The 20626-nt window shown below is 40.4% G+C and overlaps 2 protein-coding genes across 3 annotated transcripts in view; both read left to right on the forward strand.

Moving 5' to 3' along the window:
- Nucleotides 1-14617, forward strand: part of HSF5 (heat shock transcription factor 5) — a 38582-nt gene extending 23965 nt beyond the window's left edge. The window contains exons 5-6 of one of the 2 annotated variants that reach the window (XM_059717227.1): nucleotides 2869-3046; nucleotides 11983-14617. In XM_059717227.1, coding sequence (XP_059573210.1) covers nucleotides 2869-3046; nucleotides 11983-12050 — 246 coding nt within the window. In that variant the 3' untranslated portion in view covers nucleotides 12051-14617. The remainder of the gene's footprint in view (nucleotides 1-2868; nucleotides 3047-11982) is intronic. The other variant, XM_059717228.1, reaches the window with a different exon arrangement.
- Nucleotides 14618-15606: 989 nt separating this feature from the next.
- RNF43 (ring finger protein 43) overlaps nucleotides 15607-20626 on the forward strand; it is a 75626-nt gene continuing 70606 nt past the window's right edge. The window contains exon 1 of the mRNA XM_006267924.4: nucleotides 15607-17830. Coding sequence (XP_006267986.3) covers nucleotides 17594-17830 — 237 coding nt within the window. The 5' untranslated portion in view covers nucleotides 15607-17593. The remainder of the gene's footprint in view (nucleotides 17831-20626) is intronic.

Raw genomic sequence — 20626 nt, forward strand, 5'->3', positions numbered from 1 at the left:
AGAAAGGACAAGAAGCCTAGCTGGCTTAAGAGCATAGTGGGAGAAGAGGGTCTTGTTCAGGATACAGCTTAGGTTTTATAATCAAGGAGGCATGTGATCTTTCAGTAAACTGTTGCTTATGAGATATATATGCAGCAACTGAAGACACTGACAGCAAGAAGCAACCTTTTTACATGCTACTGGCTTAAGGGGATTGGATAGAAAAGGTAGGATAGAAACTGAAGGGAAGTGATTTGTATGTTGTGGGGGAAGGTAGAAGTCTGGAGAGGAAAAATACTAAAGCAGTCTTCTCTCACATGCTTAGAGTTGCTTTAACTACACATAATAACATTCCCAGCATTTTGAGACTGAAATCTGCTAGTGAGTTCTTTGGCTCTAACAAATGCACAATCCAGAGATTTCACAGTATGATCCTAATCACCATTCTACTGCAACACTGTACAGGCAGGGGAGCAGCATTTAGGAATTGCATAGTATCTTGTAGTATACATAAGCATATATATATATATATATATATATATATATATATATATATATATATATATATATATATCATAAGCGTTATGCCACAGGAATCTCATTTGCAAAACTAGGTGGTATACAAATCTGCAAATGATTAACTCTAGTAAGAAAAGATATATAATTTAAAAAACCTTAAGAAAATCATTGACAGAATTCTTACCTACCAGAGTTAAGGATGTTCAGTGATAGCTATGCTCTTCCAGGATTTCAGGTTAAGTAAAATTCAAAATCTGTAAAATGAGGAAGTACAGAGTTTCATAGATTCATAGATTATAGAGTCGGAAGGGACCCAATGGATCATCATGTCTGACCCCCAGCCCCTGGCAGGAAAGAGGATCAAGGTCAGACGACCCCAGCCAGGTGATTGTCAAGCCTCCTCTTGAAGACCTCCAAGTTAGGTGATAGCACCACCTCTCTTGGAAGCCCATTCCAGACTCTGGCCACCCTTATTGTAAAAAGTTTCTTCCTAATGTCTAACCTACTCTCCACTAGTTTGCACCCATTATTCCTGGTTACTCCCTGGGGTGCTCTGGTAAACAGCGCATCCCCAATTCCCTGCTGTCCTCCCCTGATAAATTTATAGGCGGTCCTCCCCTGTTAAATTTATAAGCGGCGGGCAATATGTGCATGGGTGTTGTGTGATCTGCATCTCAGCAGAGACTGTAACGACCTGCAGGTTCCCACAGGTTGAAGCACAAGTTGTAGTGGGGATGAGTGAGGAGGCTCCATGTGCAGGGAAAATTTCACATGGCCCAATATAATTTATCCAACTCCTGAATTCTTTCCACAGGAGGAAGGTAAGACTGACCCTCCCCATCCCCGCTTTTGATAGGCCCTGATCTCCCAGTATTTAGCTTAGTTTATTTTGCTAATTGTGCACCTGCTACACCTGGGGATTTCTCTTACCCCCTCCCCTATGCTGTGCCCAGCTTCCTATAATCAGAGACCTGAGGGGGGGGATGTTTTACACTGGAAAACTCATCTCACTTCATCCCAACTATACCGTTAGCCCAGTAAAAGATTTCACCCTAAGAAATCTTTGCCTCTTGCTATGGCCCTGAGTACACACAGTGCCACAGCTGCAAACAGCAGCAGCACAGAGCACAGGGCTCTTCTAACAAAGATCTGAGTTCTCGCAACCCCCGTGGAGTCCCCAGATTATTGCGTAGCTCTGGGCATGAAACAGACCAGCACCCAGATGCTTCTGAATCCCAACACATCGGCACACACTTCTGGGTACTAGTCCTTGCCACACTACAGGACATGGACACACACACACACTTCTGAATCCACACACATGCACAACCACTGAAACATTACAGTACCATTTTTGAGTGGTAATATAGCTACTCTTACTCTCCCTTTGAGCTGTACTAAACTGGGGCTACATATATATAACTGGTTAACAATCAAATTCTTAGTGTACTCCATAAAAAACACTACATTTAGAAAATTTTACAACCCTTTCACTCATATCATAGCCCCTTCACTTATTCACCATTAAACTCAAAGCCCACATTTACCTCCTACCCAACCGTTTACATTCCCCATGGTTTGAAGACATTTGTGACCTGCTACTGACATAACCTACATAGTTCATTACTGAAATGAAGCTTACTAGATCTCTTGAGGTACATGTTACTTTTAATCCCACATGTAGAGGTTGTGGCGGGCCAGTAGGGGGAGCTCCTGCATTGAGCCTCCCACCTCACCACCCCATCCACCCCCGGACTCTGCAGTGGGGCTCGAAAGGGGGTCGGCCAGGGCATAGGCGCCCCTGGAGAGAGACGTGGAGTCCGGAAGGTGGACAGGCGTGGTGAGGAGGGAGGCTGAATGCAGGAGCTCCCCCTACTGGCCTGCCACAGAGGTCACACACATGGAGATCAGGCATACAGGCTTATCTTCCCTGTCACTCCATAGACATATGGCCCATCCAGGTAGCATTATATAATAATTGAAGCTCTGTCAAGCAAATGGCATTTCAGCTGATCCCTTTGCTATCCAATATAGCCCACTTTCCCCAGCACAGTGAATACAGCTGGAATGCTTGCAGATAATTTCTTTTAGCTGTTGGCAGCTCTCTGGGGACAAGGCAAAGATTAAATAGATGTGTACTTTAACTCTGTATATTTTGGAACTTCAAGCAATTGAGTTTATTTGAACTTGTCATTTAGAAGGCACAAAATGGAACTGGACAAACTTCCTTTTATGCCATCCAGGACCATGGAGTGTTCTATGTTAGTTGAATGTCCATTCAAATAAACCTCCCATGTGGGAAAGATAGTAATCTACATTAAATCTCCTAAAGTGCTTGAAGTATTGAGTGGGATTTAACTTTTTTTTTAGGTGGATTCAAGTATTAAATGTCAAACCAATACATCAGAGACGGTTGTCTCTTCAGAACAAATAGGATTCCTTATTTCAGAGGTGGGGCCAGTGAACAAATCTGCCAAAGACACAGTTTCATCCATGCAAGCCAAATGCAGAGAAAGAAGAAGCAGTTCACAGAAGGGCAAGTCCCCTGGTAAGAGTTAGTCCTAAGTTTTGAAGCTGTATAGTTAAGACAGTGGAATGGAAATAATTATACTGGCAATGTAGTAACAACTAGAGCTGTGCGAAATGGGCCCTATTCAATTTGCATTCAGCCCAAATCAGGGACAGTGATTCGATCCGTTGGTTCAGATCACTGTCCCTGATTCGGTGAATCAGTGATTTGGACACAGGCACAGCTTTAAAAGTTTTTTCTACGTACCTTGAAATAGCAGGCACGGCTCATGATCACTGTGGTACTGGGGCTCATGGAGCATCCCACAGGAGCATGGGGAGCTCTCCAGCGTGCTCAGCAGTGAACCCAGAAGTAGACCGGAAGTACTTCTGGTCCACTTCTGGGTCTGCCAGGGAGCACGCTGAGGGCCCCCCATACCTTCCCCAGCTCAGTGATCAACCGCAGGGGGACCCCGGGTGCCCCCACCCCAGACCCAGGAGGCACCAGTCACCAAGCTGGGGGGGGGGGCGCATGCTCCACAGTGGACCAGCAAGTGGACCGGAAGTTCTTCTGGTCCACTTTGGGGTCTGTTGGCAAGCGCGCTGGGGAGCCCCCCATCCTTCTGTGGGATGCTGCATCTGCCCCAGCACTGCAGCATTCAGAGCCCCTGCTACCTAGAGGTATGTAGAAAAATCATTTAAAGCTGTATCTACGTCCAAATCCCTGAATCTCTCTGAATCGATTCAGGGTTCTGAATCGATTTGGAGGGATTAAAGGGTCCTCTGATTCGATTTGGATTCAGAGATTTGGCCACCAAATCTCCGAATCTCTGCCCAATCGAATCAGGGACCGAAGCTTCGCACAGCCCTAGTAACAACCATACTAAGACAGAAGTGCTTGTCCCTGTATTGCTTATTCCTGTATGAGAAGGAAATACGCTATACCAGTAAGCCAAGTTTTGAACTTGGCCCTCTTGGTCCAAGAGCTTGGATGTCAAAGTGCTGAGCAGAAGAGACAGATGCCAGTGCTCTAAGACAGGCATTCAATTGTTGAGATGAGCACTGAGTTAATAAAAACAGGCTCTGGCTGAAGTGGTTACTAAAATACCAAGACAAGGGCTTGGTTGTCAAACTGCCAAAGTAATTGCTGAAATTAATTAGAAAAAATAGGCAGCAAAGCATCTGTGGTCAAACTTCTTGCAAAATGTAATAACTTAAAAGAAATGTAAATTTAAGTAAAAGGCTTTAGCACAGAAAAGATTCATGGTGTGCTTTGGAGTGGTTCTGGGGAACAGCCAGGATGGTCACTAGGAACATGCAGTTCCTGCAGGAGGCTTCATCTCATGCTGGTCAAGAAGCAACACTTTAATTGGAAGGTTCCAAGGCCAGTAGTGAAGGACAAGTGGGAGTGGGGGGATTAGTTTCTAGTAGATTGTGACAGTTTATGCTATATACGTTAAATCCCTACTCTTTATGACAAAACTTATCTGAGTAATGAGGAATGTCAGCCTGCCTTTTGCCAGCAAAGTGATACCCACTCTTGGGTTTCCTGATAGAGATTGTTTTCAGAGAAGAGGTTCTGGTTAAAGCAGAATACCAAATTCTGGCTTAATTTTGAAGCTCACTGGTATCCTACCTGTTATCAATGGGAAATTAATTTCTGTGCTTGAGTTTCCCTATGGGTAGAAAAATGCTTATCTGATATGGAATATTGTAAAGCTAAACACCTGGCTTTTTTTTTTAAAGAAAGAAAGGACTACTATTTGTGTTTGGAAACTAGTTGCTGGGAAAGTGGAATGGTCACCAAGGTGTGATCAATGTTACCAGTATATTCTTTTAGGCCTGGTATATATAAACCAGTATATCCTTTTAGGCCTGGTGGATCCAAAGTTTCACCAGTTTAATACTTAGATTTCATAGATAGATTTCTAGGGTCAGAAGGGACCTGGTAGATCATTGGGTCTGACACCACTGCTGCAGGCAGGAAAGAGGGCTGGGGTTAAGTAACCCCAGCCAGATGCCTGTCTAATCTCTTCTTCAACACCTCCAAGGTAAGGGAAAACGCCACCTCCCTTGGAAGCCCATTCCATATTTTGGCAACCCTTACCATAAAGGATACTGTGTGATCCATCTTTTCTTTTGTTTTGTTCTGTTTTGTTTTAAATTGACCTAGTCAGATCAGAGAAAGATTGTGTTTGAATACTTCCTCCCTTTAACTTGTCTTCTCTCTGTTCAGCTTGTAAGGAAAACCAGTAGTCTTGAAACAGACAGGGCCTAAACAGTTTTGTCAATTAAGCAGTTAAGCAGAGACCAGTTATAAAGTAGCAGTGGGACTAAAGAATGCTTATGTAACCCAGCAAACCTATGCACTTAACCAGTTTATGCATTGGACCAATAGGAAGTTAACTAAAGTTTGTTAATAATGTAAGCAATAGGCAAAAAGTTGGGATAGGTATTGTTTTGTACAGTTCAGTTAATTATGCGTTTATCTGATATGCACGCAAATGTAGATGTATAAACCTGACTTATACTGATATAACCACTAATTTTAAAACAATTGCAAGTGTCTACAAAAACATCTAGTATTGATTTAACTAAATCATTTTAAAATAACACCTCCAGTTAGAATAGTGGAACATATATATTTATTCAAACCCCTAGAAAAATAATGTAACAAACAGAACATGAGTTTTTATCGTTTCTATAGCTGGAAAGCATATGTGTTGTATCTGAATGTGAATAAACAGCATACCAGCCATTGAGGAATTTCTACAATCTCAGATCTACTTACCTGCACTGGGAAGTCATTCTTTGTGATTTCCTGACAGGAAGTAGTCAGCAATTAAAAATATTTAAAAATTTCCATTTAGGTAGTCTTTTTTCCTTCAGATCAGCCTTGATTTTTTTCTTAGGGAGAACCATTTGCAGCTTTTGCTGTCCTCAGCTAAATTACTTGAATTCCAAGAGCAAGTTTTTCCCCCACAGCCCATGAGTTGGAGATTATGGAAGAGCTGTGCCAAGAGCACACTGTACTTTGGGTATCCTTACCTAGCAGATGACTTGGGTATTTCTGCCAGCTAGCACAGATTAAAGTAACTGAAGCTGAAGATGAAGATACACAGGCCATAGCTGGTATAGAAGGCAGCTGCTTGAGTGCCTTACCCGTACTTGACTTAGGCTTTTACAAGCACAGTAGGTTTGCATTCAAGTGCCTGCAGTGGCTCCCACACAGTTTCTGATGCCAATTTAAGCCTTTGGTCTTAATTTTCAAAGCAATTTATTGATTGAGCCTCCAGTTTATATCAAAGACTACATTTTCTGCATTCCTATTGGTTAGTACAGATTAAAAAGCCCAGAATGAAACATATGAGAACTGAGCACAAAACATTCTTAATAAGAGAGCCTTCAGCTGTGGAACAGATTTTCAGGGGAGATCAGGTGTTTCCAAAGTCTATCTTTAGGACAAATTGTGGACCAACCTGTTTTGACAGGCTTCTTCATCATTTGTAATCTATTAGTATAGTGATATTCTCCTAAATTCCTATACACAGTAACAAAAAAGAAATTAAGAATATCTTTTGAAAGAAATCTTTAAAAAAAAATCACTAAAACCCTATGCAAAACACAGCAGGAACAAAGGAAAGAAAGAGACTTCCCTTTTATTATTGTGTACAATTCACTGCCATTATTGGCACTACATATTAGTCTTTCATAAGTTTAGCAAATACTGTCCTAAAATAGTTATGTTTTATTTCCATATGACCATGTAATTAAAGACTGAGTTGTAATGTCACCTATAGAGTGACATTAAGATTATATAGTGATATTTTCTGGTTTTTTGAGGCTAATAGTAATTGACCATAGTCACATAGCATATACCAGCTACAAGAAGCATCAGTTTTTTGATACATAGCAAATATCTCCACGAGATGTATTCATTTATATATTTTTTGTGTTTTTTGCTTCTTAAAAAGGGACATTCTGGGGTTGGTTCTATTTTGTTATTTACAGTACGTTTTTATAAAACTCGAGATTCAGGCAATGCCCGATGTCACTCATACAATCTTAACTTTGTCCTTTTGCATTCAATACAGAAGTCTGTAACTACATGCTCATAATTGATCTACTCTGCCTGACTTCTGCCACATATAGCTTGCAGGTTGAATGTTACACAATGGGCAAGGCAGGAATAAAGTACTGCATGAGGAAGAGGTCTTCAATATCTGGACCATATTTTGGTTAAGCTGTATTTTCAGTCTTGTATATTGTAGGAAGCAAGGTGCCCATGACCCACTGCCTCATTGCACATGCATGCATATTCATGTATCATTAGTCATGAATGTGTATTTATGCTTATTTAGAATCAGCCAGGATGTGTGTCATGCCTTGTATTAAATGACATTTTTTTTAAATTGAAAGCAACTTGTGCATGACCAGTTACTGATAGGACTATAAGATTATCTTAAAAACCTGTATTGTATATACAGGAAAATCAGCACTTGTGGGAAGTACCTCTTTTAATTAGTGACTTAAATCATCCAAAATGAAATGCATCAACCACTGAAAAGTACATGTCTAATTTATTGTCTCTTCCAAGTGTCAGGTTTATAACCCAAGCTACTCTGAAGCAGGGGTGCTCAACCTCCAGCCCACAGGCCAAATGCAGCCAGTGGAGCCAGGGTATCCAGCCCATTGGGCTCCCCACAGGTCAGATAATTTGGCAGTGGCGGAGTGGTGGCATTTAAGGCAGCTACCCTTCCCTGCTACTGAATTCCCAGACCCCAAGCCCTGTGTGGTGGGTCAGGGCCAGGCCATGTCCCCTTCCTCCCACACGGCCAGATTGGAATGGAACAACCCCTGCATTGGATCAGGGCCAGGCCACAACCTCTTCCCCTGTGGCTGGTTCAGGGCCAACCACACCCCTCCCTTCCCTCTCATGAGACCAGGCTGGGGCTGCATCCAGTCCCTTTCCCTCAACAGAGCCAGGTTGGGGTCCTAGCATGACTGCCCTGGGTGTCAGTATATGACCAGTAGTCAGATCCAGCATGTGGACAGATCAGGCACTGCCCATCTTACCAAGCAGCCAAAAAGGTTGAGCACCACTGCTCTATCTAGAGCTGTTTAAAAGACTTGTCTTATATGGCAAAATTGTGTCTGTTTCACTCACTGCATATGACTGGAGTGTTCATTCTCAAAATTTCCAAATATTCATTCTTGAAGGAAGAGAAAATCTGGAAAGTTACCATCTCTAACGTGAGTTTTTTACAATAATTTAAGTAACTCGGAAACCCATTGCAGAATGACAGTGCCACACTCACTCCCTCACACACATGGCTTCATCTTGAATAGGCCTTCTAAACTTGCAAGGTCACAATACAGGTTTCCTCACAGCTGTTCACAAGTAACTTAAGGGTAGATACTAAAGCTAACATTTGCAAAGTGGTGTGGGTTTTTAGCTATCTAACCTGTGATACATTGGGTGTGATTGTCCCAATTGCTGTACTTTAAGTGACTTTGGATAAAGTTAGGGAAAATAACTTCATAGCAAGTCATTGACTCAATTCAAACTCCATCTCTTTGTTACCCTGGGCCTAAGGATCAACTGAGACCACTCACCTTGACTCGGTCTATAGAATTAATGGGAGAGTTGTTAGGCTCCAGATTACCTATCTACATTTATTACAGTTTCCAGACTGTAATAAACTTCATCCTCTAGCCCGGTGCACATTCCCAAATACCATTGCTTATGTGCCCCAGCTGATGGGTCACACTGTAGCATGAGCCTTGGGCCAGGTAGTTTTGGTACTTAGAACTGTTAAATCTCTTGGTTACACATCTGGCTTTTGTCAATAAAGTCCTAGAACCAAGGCCAAATGTCACATCCCAACCTGGCCTCATTCCACCTGGCAGATAGGACACTGGCTAGAGGACCTCTCAAAAGAGAAAATACTGAGCTGTTATTCTTCTGCAGAGTAGAAGGACTTCTGTTAGACTGACTTATGTGAAAAAGTAGAAGAGATTCTCTACAGCCGTGATTCTTAACCAGGGTGCCATGATAGGTAGACATGATTCATAAGATAAACCCAGAAAGTTTAAATAGGAATCCATAGTGTCAAAAAATTTCTGAGTTGTTGCAGTCTTTCTGAGTTCTGTGCAACAAGTTCTGTGATTTATTATTTTTTCCATAGTCAAGAAATGAGTGAAAGCTAAGAACCAGCGCTTTCTGAGGGATGCCTTGGGTCTAAAAAGGTTAAGAATCACCTAGTATAGGCAACTTTGCAACATATATTTCTGCTATCTGTTCCCTAAGGAGATTGGGGTTTTTCTTAGTTCCATCTGATGATCATCCCTATGTATCAGCCAGTGGTTCATGGTCATGTTGTTTTCATACTCTCTGCAAAGTCAAATTTCCTTATGGGCTTTTTTCACATTTTGTACAATCCATCCATAAAGCTGTAGTTGTCTGTACACATGATCATTGGCATTCTAATTAGAATGCTTGATTAATCAAGCAGATTAATCGAGTCTGTTCTGTGTTCTAATTAGAATGCTGCAGCATCACTTCAGTGTCATGTGTATTAAGCCCCCATGCATTTAAAAATGGCCGTGGGGTACTTTAACTTAACCTCATCAAATGAGGTTTAGATAAAATGTCCTGTGGCCATTTTTAAATGTGCAGGGCTTAATACACATGATGCTGTGGTGTTTTAATTAGAGCAGATGCCTGGGAGCTGCTCTAATTAAAACACCACCCCCTATCTCCTAACACCTCTGAGCATGTATATTGGCAGCCATAAACATCTGTCCATAAAGATGGCATTTGTAGTGGCTATTACCACAGCAAGAAGTAGCAGCAAAATACAGGACGTTATTGCAGGGCCCTTTATTCACTGCTTTTCATTGGGATAAGGTCACCCTTAAGTTCTATCCCATATTATTGCATGAAGTGGTCTTGAATCTTTGAGATTCTGTTTGATGAAGGAACGTAATGGCGCTTGTAGCTGTTCTGTCCTTTGACATCCGTGATAGACTGAGGGGTATGAGAACTGCAGGCATGGCCGTAACAGAAACTTCTGTTAAAAATAAATCTGACCTCGCATATTTGTGATTTGCACAGATTTAAAGTGGATCCATGTGGACATCAAACTTAAAGATCCAGTGAGTTACTGTATGACAGAGGTGTCAAACTCATCCAGCCCCTAAGTGAGGGTTGCTGGGTTGGTTCGAGGGCCAGGCTGGGATTGACCTCCTGGGCATGCAGCACAGAGGGTTGATCTGGGATGCACTCTGCATGTGGCAGGCTGCCCTTTGTTCTAGTTCCAGCACCACTTGATTTGGATCAGCCCTGGAACTAGCTCTCAGATCTGGTCCAGCAGGGCATTACATGTACTGTGTCCTCCAGACTCACCCCTATGCTACGTGCAAGGCACACAGACAGATCTAGCCCACATACCACATGTGGCACACAGGGCCAGAATTGGCATGTTGGGTCTGTCCAGCAACCGACAGACCAGATCAAATGATTCCACAGGCTGGATCTAGCCTGCAGGCCTTATGTTTGACATCCCTGCTGTCTGGTAAATAGTTGTTGTTTCCTTTTGTCCCTCGCAGATAACAAAGGGATTCCCTTTCCCTTAGTAGCAACTAGAGAAAAAAACTTGTTTCCGAATACTCTGTCTACACAGCTTGGAAGTGAGCAGAGTGGTCCCCAGTGTTTGTCCCAGTAACTGGGATACATGATCAGCTGTTCACTCCATGCTTTACAGAGGCATTTGCTGAGGCAGTGTTGAGAAACTTTCCAGAGCAATGACTTTGGAGTGGTTACCACATTGAGCTATATGGGGATAGTTCATATTTTTAGGGATCATTTCAGGTTGTTTACAGACTTCACTAACATTATACTTGGGTCACATCTATAAGATTTTCTCCCCAGTCTAGAAATTACATCAATGAAGTGTGAATTTCTGATGTAATCAAATGACTTCAGGACCTGGGGTGCTAGGCATCTGTTTGGTTTAATCTAGGCCTGCAGATGAAGACAGAGTGTCTGTACTCTGGAACGATGTGTTCCAGAGAGGAGCATTGGTCCATTTTCCCAAAATTAGTTTCATTTCAGGACACTTAATTGCTGGTTTGAATAATGCACATTCTGCTATCCCATTGCCCACTGTTTGTATGAGGGCTGGATTGTAGGAAGAGACCAGGGAGCACATTTTTTAAAGGATTAAATTCTGTTAATTAATAAGTTCTGCTGCATTCCAGTCAGTTGTGAAGTATTGCTTTACCTCAGTGCAGATTGATGTGTGAGAGAGAAATAGCATTTAGAGATACCATGGGTGACTGGTGCCTCCTGAGACTGGGGTGGTACAGTTTGTGGGCGTTGGCAGCAGGGTGGCAAGCGGCGACCACCCGCAGAAGGTGCCGGGGGGGGAGGGGGGGTGACAAGTGGCAGGCCCACCCTTGTGTCACTTCCTCCCCCACCCTCCATGAGAAATGCTATGGCAGTTTTAAGAGTGATGCTGTAACCATAATGCTCCAGGGAATATATGAAAAGCAAGGATTTTTGTGGGTGATATTTTTTTAGTGGACCTACTGCATGGTTAGGAGAGATTTAGACAAGCTTTTGGGTATAAGGCACCCTTCTTTAGGTCTAAGAACCTGAAGGGTGACCTGTATCTGGAAGCTTGTCTAAATCTTTCCCAACCATGCAGTTGGTACAGTAAAAATATCACCCACAAAAATCTTCATCTTTTGCATTTAAGGATAATGTTTTTTATGTCTGAAAAGATGCTAACTTTGAATAATCAGTATTTCTGAGCAGTGGCCATCAAACTCCTGAAGTAGTATGCTTGGCTGCATTTCACATCAGCAACCAAAAAGTAGAAAAGACTTGAAACCATTGCTATGAATGGAGGTAGGTAAGAAGCAAGTGAGAAGGGGGAGCTATATTAAATAAATACATCCTCTTCTTCCTAGATCTCCATCTGCTGGTAGATGTAGCTTGCAAGCAGGAGCACTTTTCAGAGGAAGAATTAAGAGAGTAAGAAGTGGGTGACAAGTATGTGAAAATGTGCCTCAGCTGCCAGCTTGGTTCTCTGTTTCAGTCTCCAGTGGTAGTGCTTAGCACACACTGCACTTTGAATCTCTTCAACTGTGTTAAAAGAATCTTTTCCTTTACTCTCATTGTGAATTTTTGGGAAATTAGTTATTCCATTGTTTACATCACTTTAGTTATGTTTTTTTACCTTGACACACTGTAAAACATCTAGCGGCCAAAGTCTTCAAAATAAAGTAATTATTTAGCTGCTCAGGCTCAATGGAAAGTTTGGCTCTGTGTAAACAGGAAGCCTCTGTAAGACATTCGTACTGGGGAGTAAGTTTTTTTTAGTTCTCTTATTTGGAATCTCTGCAGTTTTCATTGCTGGAAACCAATCAAAACAGACCTAATTTGGTGCTCTCCTTATCTCTGGGAATCACATTGCGTGCTTTAAAGGGAATTGTATGAGAAACAGAAGCACTGGGAGGTCACAAGATTCCAGGTCTGAATGGCTCAGGGATTCTAGGAGAGCAGCTGTAAGAAAGATGACCTAATTTTCTCAGTGATTCACTAGGAAATCCTCTTCCTAATCTCATGCTCTGTTTCAATGACAAGCATGTCCCGCTGGTGAGCATCCTTCAGCCACTATAGCCGCTGGATCTTTTACAATAATGGAGCATTCTTTTGTTTTAATTATTTCCTTTTGATTTTAGTGATAGCTGTAATGGTAAGTAAGCTGTTCTTTTAACATATTGGCTCATTTTAAATAGGTCTTTGCTGGGCATTTTAAACTTGTTTAATGTAATCCTATTTATACTGACAGTAGAGCTAAGGTTTTTAAACACCTCTGTATCTGTATTAGTGTTAAAGTATTGGCCAAAGAATAAAGGATGCATGTGCAATATTTATGTTTCCTTAGAATATATATGAATAAAGCAGCAATAAGAAAATGCAGCTTTAATTGCCTTGTGCTTAGTCAGTTCTGTCTAATTGTGAAAACTGCACAAGGGAAAAGATAAGTTATTAGAGCTTTTATTCATCAAAACCTGAGATGCACTTTTCTAATTTTTGTTGTTGCTTATAACTGTGCTTCATATGTCCCAGATGAAGTTTGGGTGGTAGGATGAACCATACCCAAATCTTGAAACACCTACCAAGGCTTCAGATAAAACAGCTGAAAACTTGTGTGTTTTTGTGTCTCATTACATTAGCAGTTTCATTATCATACTAAACTTTCACAAAGCTTCCATTTTAAATAATTTATTATGCACTCAATGGGTGCATCTACATGAGACACTAAATGTGCAGTAGACTAATTTTATGTGCATTAGCAAAGCAGACAAAAACCATGCTAATGCATAGTAGAATTAGTCTACTGCTCATTAACATCACAAAAAAGCATGCACCAGCACTACTGCACAATAATGTTAAATACAGCGCGTTAAGTTAGTACCTGTTATTACAGGTACTAAAATTAATTCGCTGTATTTACGGTGCATTAATGAACATGTAGACGCACCCATTTAGTTTTCAGAGGTCAGCTGCTTTAATGTTTTGAGTCAGGTGCCTATTCCCAAGCCCTGTTGTTAAATGAGAATGTATGGAAACAATAGGGAAAAAACAAGGACAGTCAAATAGTTAAAGGGAAAAGATGTCCAGTGCTACAGCAGGAACACTATAATCCAAGTCTGGTTTTGGTGGTCCTTAGTTGACAGGGCTGCGGGACTGATATAGAGGGTGCAGTGGGAAAAACCATTAGCCTTATTACTCTGTTGAAGCTTCTGATATTAAGAAAATAATGATAGGCTTTGAGGAGAATCATGTCCAGTCTAGTTTTCCTGACAGGGAAGGTAGAGTGCAATGATAGAGATCATTGAAATGTAGCATTCACGGACTGGACCTCACTCTTATTAAATAACTGAAATACAAACAAACAAAGCTTCCTATCTTCCCTTCTTCAGTCTTTCAAAGCTCTTTCTGAGATATGAGTCAGGCAGCCTTGGTATGGTTTAAGATTCTTTTGCTTCAAAGATTAATTACAAAATCTTAGCATTAGCTTTACATATAATACCATATATAATATATTTTATTATATAGTATATAAAATACCAATTAAAAAGGCTATGGAGCTGGATTGCCTACCATACCTCCCATGCACAGTAGTATGATCAACCAAAACTCTCTTTATCCTTAAGGTACTCTCTTGGGCATAATGTGAGGCACATTCAGTGTCTTAAAAATAAGTCTAGTATTGCACAAGGCCTTACAAGTCTCAGATAATCCTCCAGACCAAACATCTTGGTATTGCAGCGCCTTTAGCAAGAATGTATTTTAGTCAGTAAATAATAAAATGTAACTACTCCAACAAGGTACTGCTTTTTTGTTTAACTGCTTTCTTGTTAGTAGGAACAGTGTGGAGCTTGGTTTAACACTGAGGTGTAAAATTATAGCAGCACATGCAGTCGGTGGTTCCAGTAACCTATAACTAAGGTTATTAAAATGAAATGGATGTTACATTTATGTTCTCTGTGTGTATTTTACACTTTAAATGGCATATGTATCATATTTTGAAAATAAATATTTAGTGTATGAATAGCGCCGAATATCATCTTTATGTTTAAATAATCATTTCCACACTGACTTTCAATATTTTAGTGGATCAAGATCCCCGCCTTGTGTGACTCCATCAAGTTATATGGAGTATAGGGATGAATTTGGTTGAACATGTATCCAAAACATCATTATTCTGTCATATTCTGGAGGGCAATTCCTTTCCCCTAAATACCTTGATTGATAGAGGAATATTTAAAAATGCTGAAATCACAGTTAAATGAAGAAATGACTGAATAGATGGTAGGTTTTCAGTATATGACATACTGTTCTTTGTATTAAATTCTGGATCTTCTCACCAGCCAGATCCATCACGTCAAGTTACAAACTACTTCTTGCAACCTTACTTTGAGGTTATAGGTCTGACCCATAGTATTATTCACCTCCCAGTGGTGTCAGAGTAGAATAACAGTTGAATTCCAGACCTCTGACATCAGCATGACCTGAAACCTCCTTGCAGTAGCAACTAGAAAAGGGCTACTGAATCTAAATTAGCAAGAGCTGAAGAAAGGCTGCGCGTGAAATGGACAGAGCCCTTCCCAGGGCTGGAGACATAAGGCTGCAATAAATCAGTTAATGTTATAGAGGGGAGTTGCTTTAGATGCTGGCTAGGTGCCATTCAGAGTGCTATGAGAAGTCTGGGAAAGAACTTGAATTCACTTTGATAAATTCCGTGCTTCATTTGTTTATTGATCTGACTTTTCATTTTATGTTGTTGTATTTTTTATTTTTATCTTTACTGCCTTGGGCACAGACTTTGCTTTGATGTCAGTTTGAAAGACCAGTGAGTGACCCTAATTTACATGTGATAGCTTAATCAGAGGTTAGTAAGGACTGTGCTTGTTGAATGCAGTTAAGCAGAAGATCAGGAGAGGGAGTCCAGGAGCTCAGAAAACTAGACATCGAGGGGGTGGGGTTGTTCCTGCTAGCTGCTCCACCCTCACTTTGTGTCAGCAGGTAGGGAGAGTGCTTGCAGTCCCAGGGGAGGGAGGCAGAGAGCTGGGAACACAGAAACTCCAAACCACGGTCTTCCTCCAGGGAGTTGATCTGGAAGGAAAGCTCTTCCACGACTTTTGCTGAATTTTCCAAGTTCACTCCACAACTGAGAGTCTCTTTTTTCCTTCTGGGATTTGTTGCTGGTTTTAGAATGATAGCAGCTTGCCTGGGTTTACTGCTGGATCGCTGCTGATGTTCCAGACTTTACTTTCTTTCTTACTTCCTACACTTACAGCTCATAATTTTGTGTGCTGTAGTGAGAGAAGAAACTTATTTCAAGGGAATTTTCAGAAATACTTTTGGATTCTTCCTAAAACTCTTTAGATTATATCTGGGAAGTTCATTTTCAGCCATGCCTGGCCCAGGAGCTTTCAGGCTGTTGTAGATTTCTCCCTTTGATCTTCTTGGATTCTCTTTCAGGTGGAGAAATTCCACTAGCATCTGCCTGCCTAGGGCATGTGTATACTTTTTTTCCTCCACCCGGCAAAGTAACAGACTGGTTAAAAAAGACAATTTTTATTAAGCTCTTGAGACTTTTTTTTGTCCAGGATTTATAGAAACATTTCCATCTGTTTCAACCCCTTTGGATTGCTGCAGGCAGACTGCTCAACAGGTTTGCAGATTGATTTTTTTTTTAAATCCCTTTTTCCTGAAGAATGAACAGTGTAACAGATATGTTTTAGTTGCAGAATTTCCTTCCATTCTCTGCAGTTATGAAGACTCTATTTTTTGTTGGAATTTTGGATAGTCCATGGAACTTTATTTCTTAGAACTAGTAGTTTGTTTTAAAGATCGTATTAACATGTGCTTGAAAGCAGTGATAACCAATTGCAAGTGTGAATAGGACTAATAGGAACCAAAAAAGGGCATGTTTGTACCTTTTTCTTTGGAGCCCATACCTAAACTTTGAGTGTTTGGAGGCTTTTACTTTTTAGGAATTTGAAAGCATCTTGAGAAGTCTTTCATTCCATTAATCAACATTAAGAACTGGTAATCATAGGCTTTATAGCGTAATAGATTCAAAACGCAAGTTACTAGAGGATCCCTATTTTTTTATGCCAGACCAAGAGAATTAATCTTGATTCTCAAGCTGAAGTGAATGAAGCATTTCTGACAGAAAAGGGAATGGCAAAAATCAAATAGAATTGGAGGAGAGCAACACAGTAGCAAACTTTCCCCCCTTTCCTTTTATTTAAATTAAACTTTAAAGCTACTGCTATAGTAGTTGAAGGGAGAGAGCCCCTTTAGTATTATTGTTTAATATGTGGAATTGATGGAGGACACTGATAACTATAATTAATGCTAAATCAAAACAGATTGTGCTCTTGTGACTGGGATATGTGGGAAAGACAACTTTGTGGAGAGAAGGCCAAGTGTCTTCCCCAGACATCTGAGATGGAGGGGTTCAACCTGTTAATCCTCCCAGATCTAAAGCAGGAGAGATAAGGGTGCTTTTTCCATGGAGGACTCTCTCCCTATTATTGGACCTGGCGGGACTGAAGATTTCTTAATGCTACATGGCGTTCCTCTAGGTTCAGGTTGGTTTCTTGTCTGATGGCCACTCGTTCCATCTGCATTGATCTTTCTGGATTTATCCTCTGCAGGATGAGAAACACTGATTGAAAGTTTTTGGTGGGTTGGAATTGTTTTGTTTTGTGTTTTCTTTTGGCAATTTTTCATTAAGGCCCCAGAGGCCTATGAGCACATGGCATCAAGGAAAAGATGATGGTGAGAAACAGAAGAGGAGTCTAGTAAAGAACGTTGGGAGAAAGAAGCTGCAGATAACTGAGCCCCTTTCCCTCCCTCTCATCTGCCCTACTGACTGAAATCAAGCAGGAGCTCTAAGCTCAACCAGCTTTGCCTGCTGTTGGAAAACTGCTGGCAGAGTGAGGACTCATTCCTGAGCGGTATGTGTGGTCAAAGTGCACTGCTGCAGCTGGTAGCATGAGTGCTGGCCCCCAGCTGCAGCTGGCTGTCCTCTGGCCTTGGCTGCTAATGGCCACCCTTCAGGTAGGACTTGGTCACACGGGGCTGGCAGTCGCCGCAGCAGTGGAGTCAGAGAGATCAGCAGCTCAGAAGGCAATCATTAGGGTGATCCCCTTAAAAGTGGAACCAATCACATTGGAAGGAGTGTTTGCTAATGTTGCTGAGGTTACTCCAGCTGAAGGAAAACTGCTGCAGGTAAGAGAAGCTTTTTAATCCAATTTCATTCCTTTTATACTACCTGTGCCCTACATAGCCTGTCTTCTCTCCCCTCTTTGCTGCTTCAGTCCTTCCTGCAGTGAAAGAGTTCTTATTTCCCCAATGCACATTATAACCAGGGGATCAGTGTATTTCCCTTTATGAGTTGCCTATCTTTTTGAATTGTATTATAGTGTCTTACTGCTCTTTAACCTTGCACATTGGATAATTTCTTTTATGACTCTTTCTTCATCCTGTCATCAGTTACACTCACACTTTTATTGGTGTTGACTTTACAGACACATTTAGTTGATCCCATGAGGATTATTACTTTATATCGTAGTTGGTGATACAGTGCAAACTCAAATAAGCTACTTGCTTGTCAGCATGTATGGGCTTTCTCCCACAGGCTCGAGGATACGCTAGATTGTGCCTTCCAGAATTGCTGGCTGTACTAGCTCTATTCCTGTGTGTTAGCTCAGGCAGAGAGGTAAATTCTCCTCCAATCACAGGTTCCCACATTATCACTACCTTATCTGTTGTTAGAGATTTGATATTGATTTTACTTGTATCTTTAGAAAAAGGAGGGCCTCTGACAGTCTGTTGCACACTGCTGATAGTGATTTTTGAGGAGAGTTGTATTGATCAATGAACAAGCTTATCAAACACATAAGGTATCTGTAGAATTCAGTTTGTTTCTGTCTATAAGGCATGCTGCTCTGTTAGTGCCGTGTGCTGTCCTCTGTGTCACAGTGACTGTTTTTGCATAGCTCTTGCACAACAGAACTCCTCATTCAAGAATCAGATATTATAAAACACATGAAGAAAGATTTTTTTCCTTGTAATTTAAAATTCTGAAAATCCTATTACATTCTGTCAGTGGTGTTTTTCCAAATGTTACACTGACTATAAATTAAAATAGTAAACAAATTGTGTATAGGTTTGGGAGAAATTAAATGTGTTTGCTTGAGCTAGGAAATATGGTCACCTGCCCACAAATCAGAAATCAATTATTTGTGAAGCTTCATGTTGGTTCGTAGATCTTTCAGTTCCTCAGAAAGAAAGCAACATAGCAGTACAAAATAATTTCTACAGTATAAAATGACATAATTTGTATAAAGTATTCTTAACCCATACACTTGAGATGCAGTTCTCTCTTCATGCAGTGCCCAGGAAAGTCAGTATTTATTCCCTACTAGAAACTACAGTTGTGCAAAATTCAGGTTATGCAGTTAAATATTGAAGTCGCAAACATTCAATCATATTTTGTAATGTAGACTTTCTCTTGTTTAAAAAAGGAATGGGTGGGAAAGGACATTATCCTTGTCTTTCTGATGTTTGAATATTTTAACATGGAAAACTTTTAATTGCAATAGTTGTACTACATGAAGTGTGCAAGACACATTTTGAAGCTCTGCAGAATGAAATATTTTGTACTGTATTAAAATATTAAGTATTGAGTGACTATGAGAGAATCTTACTCTTAAAAAAGGCCAGTCCATCAAGTGTATGCAAGCAGATACTGAACTATGGTGTATATACAATTTTAGCCCTTATTCCTGCAACTGTTTGCACAAGTGAGTGTTTCCTATCCTTGAGAATCCCACCAAGCCAGTGGTGCTCCATCTTTTTGCAAAGGTCTGTGCATGGATTTGGCTCCAGGATTAAGACCCGAGGTGAAAGTTTTTTGGGTAAAACTATATCTTCATTTACAGGATGTTTGTACAGTGCCAGGTACAGTGGTCCAGAAAAGCTTAGTCAAATTTACATCTGACCTCATATGCATATATATTATAATATCATTCTAATTATGTCATCACATGCCAATATTCATAGTATATAATATGGTGCTACTTCAGTAGTATTTTAGGCCTGATCTTGCTATAGGATCCATGTGCTTGGGTTCCTTATGAGACAAAAAAATACAGTGGCATGTTATACAGCTAAGAAAAATACATTTCCGTTAAAAGGACTTAAGTGGTTAAAGAAATATAAAATAAAGTAAGAAACTAATTAGATAAGCTTAATATAAGTTCACATTTAAACATAATTATACATGTAGCTTAATTCTGGTTTATTGGAACTTTTTGTTTTACATGTAATTGCCAATTTCTGATCTTGCAAAGATTTTTGGGCACATATTGAATTTTGACTTCAGTGAGACTAATAATGTGCATAAAGAATAAAGACTCTGTGTATTATTTAGGTGCCAAACAAAACATTATTTTGTACTTCTGTCAGCTTGCAGTTTTCCTCCAGTTTTAGAATTGAATTTGTGTATGTCCAGGCCTTTCTGAAAATAATGTTTTAGTTGTATTCAGTTTTGTAACAGTCTTATTTGAAGAACTGAAGTAAAATGGAGGGCTGAATACTGAAAATGAAAACATTTGAAAATAAAAACTGACACTGTTAATACTATTATGCAGGAAGTAGTTTCAGAATTTAATCTAGGAATAAGATGTCTTCAGGACAGATCCTGAAGCCCTTTCTCCCATAAGTAGTACCTTTGATTTCTGCATGTGTTTGACTACTCCATGTGTTGGGGTTGTATAATTAGATTGTGTTAAAAGAACATTTTTTTAACTGCAGTACATACATGTTGGCCAAAATAATTACTTAGAAATATATGCTGATCTTTTATAAGGATGACACAAAAGAATGACACAAAATAATTGTCTCATTTAAAATGCAGGTATTACTGACTTACTGCCAGTATTTTCTTATTTTCAGTCGTGAGTTATGTCCTTTATGTTCTCTAGGTGCAATTACAATAATCATAACATATAAAAAATTAGA

Source organism: Alligator mississippiensis, chromosome 14 (genome assembly GCF_030867095.1).
Source record: "Alligator mississippiensis isolate rAllMis1 chromosome 14, rAllMis1, whole genome shotgun sequence".
NCBI classification, from domain to species: domain Eukaryota; kingdom Metazoa; phylum Chordata; order Crocodylia; family Alligatoridae; genus Alligator; species Alligator mississippiensis.